Source organism: Zingiber officinale, chromosome 1A (genome assembly GCF_018446385.1).
Source record: "Zingiber officinale cultivar Zhangliang chromosome 1A, Zo_v1.1, whole genome shotgun sequence".
Classification (NCBI taxonomy): Eukaryota; Viridiplantae; Streptophyta; class Magnoliopsida; order Zingiberales; family Zingiberaceae; genus Zingiber; species Zingiber officinale.
The window spans coordinates 174780674-174796555 of record NC_055987.1 but is presented as its reverse complement, the minus strand read 5'-3'; the positions used below and the strand labels follow the sequence as shown (position 1 = coordinate 174796555).

The following is a 15882-nucleotide window of genomic DNA, read 5'->3' as shown; positions in this document are numbered from 1 at the left end:
GGACTATATATCTCTTTTTCGTGAAACTTCTCATCAATGATAAAGTTTTATGTGAGTATAGATGAAAATGGTAAAACACTTGGCTTGCTCAATAACCTTTTTATATCGTGAAAGTTTGTCAATACTTTCAAGCATGAGATTAACCGTATGAGTTGCACATGACCTCTAAAAAATCTCAGATCGCTTTTCTCTCATCAATTTAGCTGCAGCCATATTGTTGGTGGCATTGTCTGTTACAATTTGAACAATATTCCGAGCTCCTACTTGTTCAACACACTTGTCAGCATACTCAAAAATAAGTTCAGATGTATGCGCCTCGTCTAAAGACTCCTTAGACTCTAAAAATGTAGTATCCTCCTTGCAATTAACACACAAATTTAAGATACTTCTTCTTTTTCTATCACTCCATGCATCTATCATGATCGAGCACTCATTCTTTGCGCATTCTTCTTCTATGTTTCTTCAGTAATTATTTTGTTCTTTTAACTTCGGCTTTCAACAGTGACTCCCTAAGTTGATATTGAGTTGGAGGCTTGAATCCTGGTCCAAATTAACCCACTGCCTCCATTAGTTGCTTGAAGCTATCATTATCAACAGCATTGAATGAGATTCCATTTTCATAAACTCATCTCCCAACATATTGTTGAACTTGTTGAGTTCTCTCTTTGAAAAAAGCTTTTATATTTTTTTGACGAAGCACTTTACTCCCACTTGAAGTTACATTTTATGGAACAATTACTGATGCATATCTATCCATGGGGCCAAGTAGAAGAAGTTTTTTAATTCCATCCATCCCTTCAATTTCAAAACCTTCTTCTTCATCTAGAGAAATAGTCACCTCTACTCTACAACTTTGTTCTTCTATTATTTTGTTCTTCTTTCTGTTTTTCTCTTCTAAAATAGTTTGTTTGCACTTATTTTTGTCTTCTTGAGATGCTTTTCGATAACTAGATATATTTTCAAGTATATTTTCAATGTGCTCCTTGATCCTATACACTCCCCCAACATTACTTTTCCACATAACTTACATTTAATTTTATCGAGGTTCTTAAGATCAATCAATATCCCAAACTCTCATCCGATGTCATTTGACTTTCTTCTAAGAATCCCGGATTCGGGTTGAGTGACAGACGTTGTCGAAGATGGATTCCTTGCCATTATAATAACAGATAACCTGAAAAAATTATATATAACAACATAATATGATAATAAAATTAAATTATATAATACGATGCAAAATATAACATTAACACGTCTGAGAAATTTTTTTTATATATCTTAATCTAATTAATAAAATTTATTAGATATTTATTTAAAAAATATATATTTTAAATATTTTTTTTATATTTTTAAATCTGTTTTATATAAATTAATAATATTTATTGGAATTTTAAAATTTTAATTTAATTTTTATATTTTTAAAACTGATTTATGTAAATTAATAATATTTCTTAGAATTTTTTAAATTTTAATATTTATAAATCTGATTAATATAAATTAATAATATTTATTAGAATTTTTTAAATTTTAATATTTATAAATCTGATTAATATAAATTAATAATATATAAAATTTAAAAACCTGATTTATATACATTAATAATATTAATATGTATTAGAATTTTTTAAATTTTAAATATAATTTTTATATTTTTAAATCTGATAAATGATAATATTTATTAGAAATTTTAAATTTTTAAATATAATTTTTAAATCTGTTATCTAAATTAATAATATTTATTAAAAAATTTAATTTTAAATATATTATTTATATATTTAAATCTGATTATATAAATTAATTATGTTTATTAGAATTTTATATATAATTTTTATATATTTAAATTTGTTTTATATAAATTAATAATAATTTTTAAAAAAATTAAAAAATTTAAATTTTAAATATATATAATTGAGATAATTTAATTAGGCTTTATGAACCCTATTATTAAAATTATCCCAGTTAGAAATTATTTTATTTTATTAAATCCTAAAAAAATTATACATAGTAAAAACGGAAAAAGCGACGGTGCATACGCCACCAAACGCCTCGCGGGAGGCACCCGGCACCGCCGGAAATGTCTCTGGCGCATCCAACGAAGTCCGATGTTGCTTCCAGCGGCGTCAGTAGCATCGTGGAAAGCTTCCGGCGCCGCCGGAAGCATTGCGACGCTCCCAGCACCCTGGAAGCAACGCCGGACTTCGCTGGGCACGTTCGCCACCGCCGCTTGCGCTGGACACCGTGCGACACGTTTGGCGCCGTCGGAGAGTTGCCGCATTGACGAATCATGAAGAGAAACAAAAAAAAAATAACAAAAACTTAAGAGAAACAAAAATAAAAACTTTCCAGAAGCGACGAAGCCGAAGCCGCAATGAGAGAAGACGAAGAGTCGGCGATGAGAGAAGTCAAAGAGCCTTGTGCAAATTAGGATTTAGTATTAAAAGCCTAAAAATATGCCAAAAATATCGAGGCCCGCCGAACCTGCCTAAGCCCGCGAGGGCTGCCGAAGCCCAGTGAGGACCGTCGAGGATCGCCTAGGCGGCCCAGCCGCCTAGGTCACCCACCTGGCTAATTTTCGACGTGGTTTGCCGCCGCACAATGCCTAGGCGGCCGCCTAGGGTGATATTTCGAACACGGCCCTCAAGGAGATCGATCACACATTAGTGGTTCCTTTAGGTTGCTCTCGGGTGGTTCACATTACTTTGTCGGTAGTCATTGGGTGGTTCGCAATACAAATAACTATTTTTAACCTTAAGGCAAAAGCTAATGAACAACTATTTGAGTTTATTGCAAGATTCTTCGATATCGGATAGCAAGTAGACAATTTTATCTCTAACTTCCTCATAACTGTTTTTAATTTTTCCATCAAGCCCCCCAAGATACCCACATTTCCTGTCTGAAAATTTCTTGAGGAACTATGCAGTGATTATTGGTAGGGCACATTGTTTTGCCATAGCCAATGACATTATGATAGCAACTAAGTTGGTTGTGATATAGCCCCCTTTAGCCAATGACTTCTCAAAATAAAGTGCATAAACTTAGGATGCAAGATATCAATCCTATTAGTCCAATCATATTCCAAGTGATTGAGTCCGACTATATCATTTTGATGGGCTTGAAAAAGGTTTAAAGTTAGATTTATACTGTGTTACTCATGATGTGCATCAAATGTGTAGATGTAAGCTTATTGACATTGTAGATGGAAGTTCAAATAGATCGAGGATAACCAAACATTGACAGATAAGTTCAATAATCAATGGCAGAAGTCCAAGTGGATTGAGACCGATTGGACATTTGATAAATGATAGGACCAGTAGACCTTGGATCGGTAAATTGATAGTAGGTTAAGCAATTGGATAGGCGACTAAATTAATATATATTCGAAATATTTATACTATTGACAGGATCTTATCAACTAAAATCAGCTAGAATGACATAATCGATTGATGGTTGGACAATTGATAATGACTTACGGCCAAGGCAACAAGCTAAGTGACTTGGAGGTCTATGGATATCGAAGAAGTTCCATGAGGCAGCTGAGGGACAATGGGATGAGAAGCGCTTAGGTAGTGTTAAAGCAACTCATGGAGCATGACATTGCGCGCGACCAAGTTTGTAGCTCAATGGCTCAAAATACTCCATAGAGACCGAAGAAGGGATAGTATATAAAATCAAGTGGTAAGCATGACAAGGAGCATCGAGGCACAACGTTGACAATAACTATAGAGAAGGTGCTATAGAGATGGAATGTTGAGGATAACAAATGGAGCAAGCCGAGAGTTCTAGTGCATCCAAAAGATGAGACATGGTAACAAAGTCAAGCTGCATTAAGTTACGATGGTGAGCTATGAGAGTTGGGAGATCAGTACCCTTGGGCAAAAATAGATCTCAATTTAAGAGACTTAATGATTAGATAATCGTAGTGAGGTTCTAGTGGTTGGGAATTGAGTCCCATTAGCATGTTTGAATCCTGAAAACAGCCTCTTGTAAAAAACAGGGTAAGGTTGTGTACAACGAATCCTTCCCCAGGACCCTGCATAGTAGGAACTTCGTGCACCGGGCTATCCTTTTTTTTGAAATGTTATGTATACTTTTTATTCCACTACTATTTTTTTTTTTGTAACCTTACTAGACATTAGCCAGAGTAATTTAAGAATTCATTTGCAGGTGTAATACATCTATTCCCTAACAATGTCGAAGGAAGAAATATAGCCTGATCAAGAAGCAACAACTACCCATGAGAATCTAGTGCAACCAACTTGACAGTCTAAAACTAGAGATAACATAGGAAAAAATAACAACCAAGAATTTAACTAAGTCTAGCCAAAGTGATATCTAATAGGATTAATATTCTAAAAAAAAAATTAACGAACCAGAATACTCTGTCAAAGTCAATGATACTAGATGAGATCCTACAACACCTCAAAATTGCCTTGATAGTCGCCATCAGTTGGTACTACAACTACATTAATAACTTTACACTTGGTCCCCTTCATAGGCCTTAAGTGTTCAGTTTACAGTCTCTTAAAAGAAACTCCAACAATTCACTTAGCACTTAGACGTGTTTGGGCTCTGATCTTACAATTCACTTTGCCACAAATTGAATAGCAAACTCCATATGACAAACTAGCAGAGGTTATTCTAACAGACCAATTAAGTTCTCATCAATTGTTTATTTTGTTCTTTTCCACTATGGTTCATAGATCAAATGATTGGTAAATTAAGGTATTATAACTACATAAGCACGTCCATGTGACAATCTAGAGTAGATCTCCAAACACACCAATTAAGCTACCTCAATTGCCTATTTTGTTCTTATTGCATGTCATGACCAAACAATTGATAAATTAATATGTAATTATACTCACAACGCAATCGATGCAACCGATACATGAAAACACCATGAATCAAAAATTGAAATTGCATTGGCACCTGAACACTATGTTGAGCAGCTCAGTATGAACGACCCAAGATTGACGAATCTTGTAGAGTCGAATAGAGGAGTCCTTTCTAAAATGATATTGGTGATAAAGAATGCACGAGGCGATAATTAAACATGAGGAGTTCATAGGCGTTCAATATGTTCTAATCTTGTAATTTGTTCTTTTTCTTCTTCTTCTTTCCTTCTGTCCCATTCTGCACCTCAGCATCCTTAGCTAGCTCGTCATTTCTTTTTTTTCTTTTTCTTAGTGTTTCCATTCTGTTCTATGTCATGACCATTCAACTCATCCAGGACAGCATTCTCTAGTTGTGCCTCCAACTTCTGCTTTTTCTTCTTCTAAAGCAAACGACGTCTAAGGTATATACTAAAAATGGAATGGTTCTAAAACCTTCAAAGTCAAGATTGAAATTATCAGATGCATACAAAAATAAAAATAAAAACTATGCCTCATTTTTTTTCAATGTATAAAAACAATTATTTTACAGAGTAAATACTCCTTTTACAAAATTGAGCAAATGGTTGATAGGGTGCAGAAAATTGCAATGAATTAATGAAGGTTACTACTCACCAGCATCCTTCTCGGCGACATTCAGTACACTCTCTATGGCATCTTTCATCACATCAACATTCTTCCGAGGTGCAACACCTTTGTCATAGAAATCAAGTCTCTCCTCAACCTGCTCACGAAGCTTCTGTCCAAATACAGAAGTATTCCCCTCTAGAAGGGAATGCTTATGATAAGCCTAATGTATACCCAAATCTAACTGAAGGAGGCAATAATTTGCACTCTGAAAAAAGACTTACCAGAGAAGCAGTCAATACGGGATACGATAGAGCACCTGTTTGCAAGATAACGTGCTATACGACCCTTGTTCCGAGCAGATGCTCGGCCAATAAAGGAAGAATGAAAGATAAGTCCATATTTTGGAGTATTTCCTTGAGTTTTAAGGGCCCTGTGGTAAGAAAGGAGAAATAAATAAATAAAGCATTCACATCGAGGGTAATAGAAGACAATGTGAACCTGAAAAGGGCTTTCTCTGTGCCAAGTATCTGGAGTGTAGATGAAGGGCACTTGGCCAGATTGGAAAGACTCCCTGCATGAGATATCAAACGAGCCCCAACTACTTCACCGATAAGAGAAGCCAGATTAGGAGCAATATCATTCATTTTTGTAACAAGATACTCATAGAGCTTCTTCCGATATTCAGAAAGATTAATAACCCTCTGAGCAAATTGCTGAACATTAATCAAGTCAATTGGAGACAGATCTTGTCCTGAAAAAGTTAAGCCATAAAAATATCATGTGAGTAAATAAAAAGACTATTACCCATGGATGCTTTAGCTGCTTCTACAATTTCTTTGGCTTTCTCCTCATCTCCAACTAATTCTGACAATTCAGGAATATGATTCTCAGACAGGTCAGATTTATTCTCCGCAAACTTTGCAATTTTGGCATACAGATAATTGTCATTGACGATCTTGGCTAGCTCTGGAAAATGCCACGAGTACCACTCTCTGCAACAATGTGGAATTAAAAGCAAATTTGTAAACTCACGTAGATAGGAACATTAGGCAGCCAACTGCTGAAAAGTTCCTTGAAGGTTTGTGCCTCTATGTTTAAACTCAAAGAATGACCAAGGAGAGAAATGGGATAAAGAAGTTTTGATAATTAAAGTAACAAAATAATACGGCTATACAGATGGAGAAAAGTACATCTATAATTTATAAGCACATACCAAAAACATCAGCAAAATAACTAATCAATTAGAAAAAAAAAACAATTTGGACTAAACTATATATTTCAGCATTCCCTCTCAAAAACAGCGGGGAAGATCACACTGGAGGTCTTGTCAAGAAGATACATACCAAATGAGTGTAGTGGGTTGGGAAGAGCATCTTTATCAGCGAGAGAGTTCATGAGGTAGCATCCAGTTGATTAGAATAAAGATTTTGAGACACGTGAAAAAATTATGGGAAAATTGTGAACTTAGGTTGCGTTTGGTAGGGGTGATAGGATTAGGATTATGTTTTCAAAAAGTTATTAATATGCCGTTTGGTAGGATTGATTAGGGGTAGGATTACGGTTGATTAAGAGTGGGATTCACAATCCCTAGGCATGAGGAGTGATTAATAATCCTACCCCCAATCCTATCCTAATAACCCAATTCTAATTCTATCATCCCTACCAAACAGAGCCTTAGGGTATATCAAGGTCACACTTGCAAGAGGTTCATTGTAGCAGTTAGGAAGTAGGAACTTTGTGAAGGCTACATGGAGATCACTTGAAGTGGATGTCACAACAACATGAAAGATCTGCAAGATAAGGTGTTCCTGCATGAAGTATATTGAAAATATATCTATATCAGTGTTATAAAAAATGGGTCAGTTAGTTCACCATAGGAGTTTTGCAAATGAGAGATTGCCTTTTATATATATGATTCTCTAAATGTGATTTTGTAGCTTATGTAATGTGAAAACTCAAAATTGGATTGCATATTTTAAAATGTAGCTCAAATATATGATTCACATATGATTTTAACTCCAAATCAAAGCAAGTCAACCACATGGATTAGTCTGAATAGATCATATTATAAGAATGTTTGTTTGTTATCAGCTTTTAGAAATCATGAATTAGCATGTGACATGTTAAGTGATTCTTCTTTTGTCTTTGTTTATAATGTGGTCTGTTTAGTTTTAAATCAATCAGATATATAATATGTCTGTAAATTTTGTTATACTTATCATCAATATAAACAAATTTTTACTATACTTTAATACAGCTCACATATATAGATGCATATTGTATACAGCATGTTGGCTATGTAGAGTGTTGCCTAAACCATTTGCATACACTTTAGAATGTTATACCAAATCAAATCCAATGCCTCCCCCTTAAATGGTAGATCCAAGAAAAAAAACCCAATTATTCAGTCACTTTGTTACCAAATTAGAAAGTAATAAAATAATTTAATTGAATAGAATGAAAAATAAAGATGATGAAAGTCCATCCATATATATGGGATTTCAAAATAATAAATAATACTAGGTCAAATCATGCCACGAGAGCAAATACCAAGTTTATGGTTTTTATTACACAACCATTAGAATCATTAATAATGATAGAAGCCAAGTAACCTCAATTTTGGAATCAAAAAAGCAATATTTGAAGTTTAGGATGAAATACATATACCCTTAAAGATCATATGTATGAAAAACCAGGCATGGAGAAACAACAAATACTTTTTGTTAAAAAACGAAAAAAAAAACAATCAGTAATACTGACAAAGATGCAGTTCACTGAAGAGAAAAATTGCAAAAGTGAGACAATATTCAACAATAATAAGGATGGAAACAAACACATTTTGTTCAAAAATAAGTTGTAAAGATTTATTTCTGAAGATAAAACAAAATCTGTATGGTTCAAACATGCTCAATTCCCACACTGATCACGCCTGGCTTTCATCTTCAGAAAGTTCACATGGTTAAGTTAAGTGATTAAACAAATGGCAATATATACTAAGGCCTGCCAGGAGTAGCATTTTGGGTACCCTAGTCCCTAGACTAGGCAAATCAAAATTACACAAGCATTTGCCTTAAAATCTCAACATGAGATAATAAAACTGAAATTGCTGACTGTTCTTCCTAGTTGGTTACCATTCTAGTAATCCAACTTTAATTGGAATCATGGCCTAACTTAGGGTTAATAGGAGTAAAAAAAATAATATGTCCATCACCAAAAGAAACAAGCACATTTATAATGTTTCATATTTAGATCCCAGCATACGCACCACCCCAACCTCATAAAAACATTGTTACTAAAATATCAAAGGTTCATTGTGTTAGATATTGATGTAAATCTACGACTACTAAAGATTCAATGTCACCAAGATCGAAAGGGATAAATAAACAAACCTGACTCTCATTGAGAATGAGTTAATATCCTTATCCAAGGTATCAAGGAGGAAAATGGCCTGGATGACCATGTTATCGACCCGATTAACATTGAATTTTACCTTGGCTCTGCTATAACTATGCCCCAGGCCAAGCTGAGCCTTTTCTAAGTCGGAAGGCTAGAACAAGTAAAAATAAATATCAGATCAGATTCAACCACTCATCCAACTGCAACAGGAACACATGTCAAAATCATAGTCAAATTTTGACCTTTAAGTCTTTGATAAACCTATCAAAGTGCAATCGCACACCGCGAAGGAGCTCAAGCACAAATTCGTTGCTCTGGCAAGGAATCTTAGTCACCTCGAATACTTGCGACCCAACCTTGGGCTCCGCGACACCAAGGCTGAACTTTGCCTTCTTGCCGTCTTTCACTTTGGGAAGATTCATCTCCAAGAAATTCCTCAACTCCTCGGTCATAATCCCTATATTCACACGAAACCCACGAAAAATCACTAGCACACATCATAAGAATCAAAAGTCGAAGAGGACAGTGTTTGAAGCCTTCAGATATGGCGTTGCACTGGTTGAGGGCGTCGAGCGCGGAGGAGAAAGGATGAAAAGAGGTGAGCTTGATGACCTTGCTGAAGCGAGTGAGATCGAGGACGGCCTCGGTGTTCTGGCCGATCTCGTCGAGACCGTAAGCGTGGAATAGCGAGTAGCCGGAGGCTGACTCGAAGAGGAGGTGGAGCGCCATGCAGGAACGAGCTGTCATCAAATTTCTCTGTCCCGTGTCCCCTACCGATCGGACGGATCAGATTACATCTCAAAGTATCTTGATATCCTTAAGATGTGTATAGTATCCTCATGATGTGTAGGCATCCTTAAGATATAATCTGGTCCATCCGATCGGCAAGGAGACACGGAGACAGAGAAATTTGAGGACAAAGGATCCGAACTCCTCAAGGAGCGACGAGGAGAAGGCGTCAGCGAGTGGAAAGTGGAGACTTTAGCAGGTGTTCGAGTTTTTAGGAGACGGTGGGATTAGGGTTTTTGAAGATGATGGATTGAGTCGGTTGATTTGAACTTGTATTTGAGTGAAAAGGCATATTTAGGTGGCAAAAGATGATTCGTTCGTCTCAACGCCTCCGTCAGTTTATCCCAAGACCAACACAAAGGAGATAAATCATGATAACTGAAGAAGCTAATGTGCAGTGGGAAGAGATACACAAGAACCAAGGAATTGCGTCCTGACTATTCCAAGGTTTAAACTCATGCTCTCAAGTGGTAAGTTTCTATGTACTAACCACTCCAACTAAACCCGTGGGGGCATGAAAAGACATATTTAGGATCCATTAGAGAGAGAGAGTAAATTTTTTAAAGTACAACCTCACATAATTTATTATTATTTTTAAATAACTTAGTATCCATTTGTTAACTATATACTACTTAGTCTTATAAAAAATTTTCAATAAATTTAAAAATGTCACAATCATTCCAATATTAAACTGAGTGTTCTATTGTGAAGATAAATTCGTGGACTTTTTCCTCACACGGATACTTCAACCCATGCATGTCTTAATAGAAAATTGAAGCACAATTTTAGAGTAATTCCTCTCATACTGTCTGCGTGTCCCTTTGGATGGCTAGTTATCTAGTACTTTTAGGACTAATATCCTATTAATTTAAAATGATGGATAAATGAGAGATGAAAGAATCATTGTATAAGAATGAGTCACTTGTTCCTATTATTTGACCTTATTTTAAAAAAAGATGGATTTTAAATTCATTTATGGATTTTTTTTTTAAATCCATTCCAATGGAGAAGAATTTTTTTCCTTTTATCTTATCAATTTTGAAAGTCTTATGTTCCATCCCAATCTTCTTTTTCCATGTGCCCAAACCCAATAACTCATAGCCACCAACTAACTCGCCTTGAGTGAACCACAATCCACTCACATTGTGTTCAAATAAGGTTGTCGACTCACAACAACCAAGCCAAGTTGCAAGCATGCAACGAGTCTAGTTGTGGGCACAACCCATTTATTTGGCACACATTTGAAACCTCTAACTAGCATTATCAAGCATTTTTGGTCAACAGATTTGACAAATAGCAAGAAATTGGATATGATTTAGCCAACTAATTGTTATTTCGATTAATTGTCAAGTATCTTTGGCCTAAAGTGTTTGATGACCCTTCAGGATTCAAAGTTAGAAAAAAAAAAAAGAAATGAAATCAAATAGATGTTAGTATAATCATGCCCTAAGTAGTCGTGTATAATCATATCATTTTGACGTCTGATTTGTTTGTGTTTTTAGTGTGTTAAGTAATGTAATGTTGGTGCAATCATGTCCTAATATATGTGCATGTGATTTTGATGTTTGATCAATGTTAAAATTAAACATTGTTGTGCATCTCATGTAGATGTCAAGTATTAGGTATAAGTAAATTGGACATGAGTTGTGGGTACAACAAAGAAAGTTCAAAAAGTTCTTAGCAAAGAAAAGTCTAAATGGATATAGGCATAAAAAGTCCTAATAAATTAAGGACTGGACACTAGGTAAAGAAAGTTCTAACAAGTAAAGTGTTGTAAAATAATAAAGCAATATCAAGCAGTATTATTTTTGCACAAAAATAAACATGTAATAGACAGATAAATAAAGGAGTAGGGTTTAGAATATAGTTATCCGGTTGAAGCGTCGGCACGCCGACTGTCCTTAGAGAATTTATTGCCGCCTCACAGTGCAAAGACTCTCCGGCAAAATTCCCCCAAGATCCGACAACCGTTCGTCTCGTCCGTAGGTGCACTCCAAAACGGACGTGACACTCAGACCCAACCTCAGATCGCCGTAAGACCAAGCCTCAGGACAAGAAAGACGAGAAGAAAGCAGAAAGAATCGCACAGAGAAGGGAGAAAGCTCGAGGCTTGAGTGAAGAATAGAGGTGCTGCAAGTCCCCTTTTATTCACTCTGAGAAGGTACGAAGCACTGCTTCGCTAGCGAGGAAACGCGCCTCAGTGTCGCGTCCGCATCCCTTCCTCACGCGCGGAACAAAACCGAAGTCCGCGTCCCTTCCTCACGCGTGGAACCAGAACGAGAACCGGAAACCAAACTTGTTTGGTTCAGACTGAACCAAACCAACAAAAACATACCGGGCCGCCCGTGAGCGCAAGGCCCACGGGCTGGGGATTTGCACCCCCCCTGCGCGCGTTAATTTAACGCGCACGTGACGCCCGGTTTATGGATTTCCGGCTCGAACCCCCCAAATCCACTCGATTTGGGCTTGGCCCGCGCATGCGTGTAGGTCCTCTTATCATTGCTAAGCAAGGATGGAAGGACTTCCTATATAAGCCCTTCCAAGCTTCTCCACTTAGCAATATGGGACTAAAAACACTACAAAAAATGCTTTGAATTTAAAACAAAATTCAACAATCCCCCACAAATTCAAATCATTTCGGTTATAAACAAAAAACAAAAAAAAATATGTCCTGAGGCTAGGTTGCAATGAGCTTTTAGTGAAAATACCTTCCGGTTTGAATTTTCACCTAAGTACACCAATCTTATTCACATAGGTTTGAAGTGAACTAGGTCTTGAACTTAAACCTTTTTATATGTGAAGTCAAATGGTAACAACTCATCACGGGCGACGGTTGAATCCTTCTGGGTTGGTGCATTACGGCCATGCCACCGAATCTTGTTTCATAAGTGCTAAGGGGAGTTGCCTAGACCCCCCACACTGCGTCCACACAGTTACACTTACATAGGTGAGTTCTCCAAGGATGTACTGCGAGCATCCTGTCAATAAGACCTTGAACTCATTAAGAACCTCCAAGCTCATCCTTACTAGCAGTCAAGCATCTATCCAGGGAAGAGACTATGAGATTACATCTCAATCAATTTGATGCTTACGGTTCACCCTTATAACTTGTTTATACCACATTGAATCTACTTCTTGGGATCTCCAATCAGATAGGTTGAGTTACCGTTATAGATGAAACCAGGATAGGCCTCAGTCCCATTCCCTTACTGGATCTCTTGATTTTCTCGGAATCAAGTCCTTTTGTGAGTGGATCAGCAATATTGTCTTTTGAACTTACGAAGTCCAATGACACCACTCCAAGAGACACTAGCTCACGAATAGACTTCAATCTTATTCGTACATGTCTCTTCTATTTCTGGTTATACTTGGAGTTTCTAATCTGAGCTATTGTTGTTTGATTATCACAGTGTACTGAAATAGAAGGTATTGGCTTTACCATCAAGGAAATTTCAGAAAAAAGACCCTTAAGCCAATCAGCTTCAGTTACTGTGGTATCTAAAACACACAATTCTGCCTCAGATGTAGAACGGGATATAATCGTCTGTTTAACAGACCTCCAAGCAACTGCACCGCCTCCAAGTGTAAAGACATAACCAGTAACGCCTTTACACTCAGCAATGTCTGCTATCCAACTAGCATCATTATATCCCTTCAGGACTGCAGGGAATCTCCCATACCACAAGCCCAAGGATATAGTACCTTTTAGGTATCTGAGTACTCTGTCTAATGCATCCCAATGCATTCTGTCCGGACAGCTGGTAAACCTGCTCAATTTCGTTATAGCAAAAGAAATATCAGGTCTAGAACAATTAGCTAAATATATTAGACTATCTATTATTTGTGAGTATCTTAATTGAGACACTGCCACACCACTATTATTCTTGTGGAGAGTTTTTGAAGGGTCATATGGTGTGACAACAGATTTAACTTGGCTATAACCATATTTCTCTAATACTCTCTCAACATAGAGTGATTGAGAAATTGTTATTCCATCAGTTGAACGAGTCAACTTCAGCCCTAAAATCATATCAGCATAACCCATATCCTTCATATCAAACTTACCACTTAAGAGGGCCTTAGTCTCATTAATAATAGAAAGGTTAGTTCCAAATAGTAGAATATCATCTACATATAAACATAGGATAATATAATTATCACCTTTCATTTTAGCATACACACATTTATTAGAGTCATTTACTTCAAAGCCAAACGATAGCATAGCTCTATCAAATTTTTCGTACCACTGCTTTGGGGCTTGCTTCAAACCATAAAGAGATTTGACTAACCTACAGACTTTATTCTCATTTCCAGAGACTACATATCCCTCAGGCTGATCTATATATATCTCTTCTTCTAGATCTCTATTTAGGAATGCCGTTTTGACATCCATTTGATGGACCTCAAGATGATATATGGATGCTAATGCGATTAACACTCGGATTGTAGTAATTCTGGTAACAGGAGAATAAGTGTCAAAATAGTCAATCCCTTCTTTTTGTTTGAATCCCTTAGCAACTAGGCGGGCTTTAAATTTATCTACTGACCCATCAAGTTTTAGTTTTCTCTTAAACACCCATTTACATCCTATAGTGGTACACCCAGGAGGTAAATCTACCAACTCCCAAGTGGCATTAGAGATAATAGAGTCCATTTCACTTTTAATAGCCTCTTTCCAGTATTTAGCTTCAGGAGAAGCCATGGCATCTTTATATGTCACAGGATCACCTTCTATATTATAGGTGATAAAGTCCTGGCCTAAATCCGTAGACACACGTTGGCTCTTGCTCCTTCTCGGTTCTATATACTCACTAGATTCATCTAGTCTAGAGTGACTTGAGGAAGGTGTACCCACTACGGATAATGGGACCTCTACGAAAGAAGGCTCATTTCTAGTAGGAATACTAGATTGAGGTGTTCTCATCTTCATAGGAAATATATCCTCAAAAAATGTAGCATCGCGAAGTTCTACAATAGTATTTGCATCTATTCCAGGAATTTCTGATTTAATAACCAGGAACCTATATGCAATACTATTTTGAGCATATCCCAAGAAGATATCATCTACGGTCTTTGGACCAAGTTTTTTCCTTCTGTGTTCAGGTACTAGTATCTTTGCCAGGCACCCCCACACTTTAAGGTATTTCAAACTTGTCCTTCGGCCTTTCCAAAGTTCATATGGGGTTTTATCCCTTGACTTCATTGGGACTCTATTTAGCACATGGCATGCAGTGTATAGAGCCTCCTCCCACATAAAGTTGGGTAACCCAGAACTGCCTAACATGGAATTAATCATATCTTCAAGGGTTCGATTTTTTCGTTCTGCTATACCGTTGGATTGAGAACTATATGGAGCAGTTACCTCATGGATTATACCTGTATCTTGACAAAAATTTTGAAACAGGTTCGAGGTAAATTCTCCACCCCTATCAGACCTTAACCTCTTAATAGTTTTATCGGTTTGATTCTCAGCTTCAGATTTAAAAACCATAAATTTATCTAAAGCTTCATCCTTGGTTTTTAGCAAATAAACATAACAATAACGAGAGTGATCATCAATGAAGGTAATGAAATACCTTTTATGGTCTCTCGTTATTACACCGTTAAACTCACAACAGTCAATATGAATCAATTCTAAAATATCAGAATTTCTATCAACTGATTTGAAGGGTCTACGGGGTTGTTTATATTGCACATAAATTTCACATTTTTTCTTATCATTTATAGCATGCTTAGGGATCATGTCAAGATTCATCATCCTTTTTACGGTATTAAAATTGACATGTCCTAATCTGTCATGCCACAGATCATAAGACTCAATGTTATATGAACAACCAATATCAGAAGTTTTATTTAAAGTAACATTTTCTACATTGAGTTTAAATAAACCTTCATTAAGGTAACCTTTTCCAATAAAGGTTCCTAAATGTAATATTACAACTTTATTACATTTGAAGTTCAACTCATAACCAGCACGGACTAACTTTGATCCGCTAATCAAATTCCGACGGACCGCTGGAACATGATGCACCTCATGCAGTGACAGGACTTTTCCAGAGGTGAACCTCAGGTCAACTTGTCCTATCCCAAACACCCTGGCTGCAGAATGGTTCCCCATGGTCACGGAAGTGCCTTCAATTACCTGATAAGTAAGGAAGGCAGAGTGATCAGCACAACAGTGTACATTAGCACCTGTATTAACTAACCATTCATTGGGTTGATAGATCAAGTTTAG

The 15882-nt window shown here is 36.5% G+C and overlaps 1 protein-coding gene across 1 annotated transcript; it reads right to left on the bottom strand.

Annotated features, from left to right (window-relative positions):
• Window positions 1-4951: 4951 nt before the first annotated feature.
• Window positions 4952-9587, bottom strand: LOC122012554 (nucleolar protein 56-like). Its single transcript, XM_042569131.1, has 8 exons — window positions 9395-9587; window positions 9101-9315; window positions 8852-9009; window positions 6267-6454; window positions 5961-6213; window positions 5744-5892; window positions 5508-5657; window positions 4952-5327 (listed from the first exon to the last, which is right to left on the bottom strand). The coding sequence occupies exons 1-8, from the start codon at window positions 9585-9587 to the stop codon at window positions 5242-5244; spliced, it is 1392 nt and encodes a 463-aa protein (XP_042425065.1). The 3' UTR covers window positions 4952-5241.
• Between the last annotated feature and the right edge of the window lie 6295 nt (window positions 9588-15882).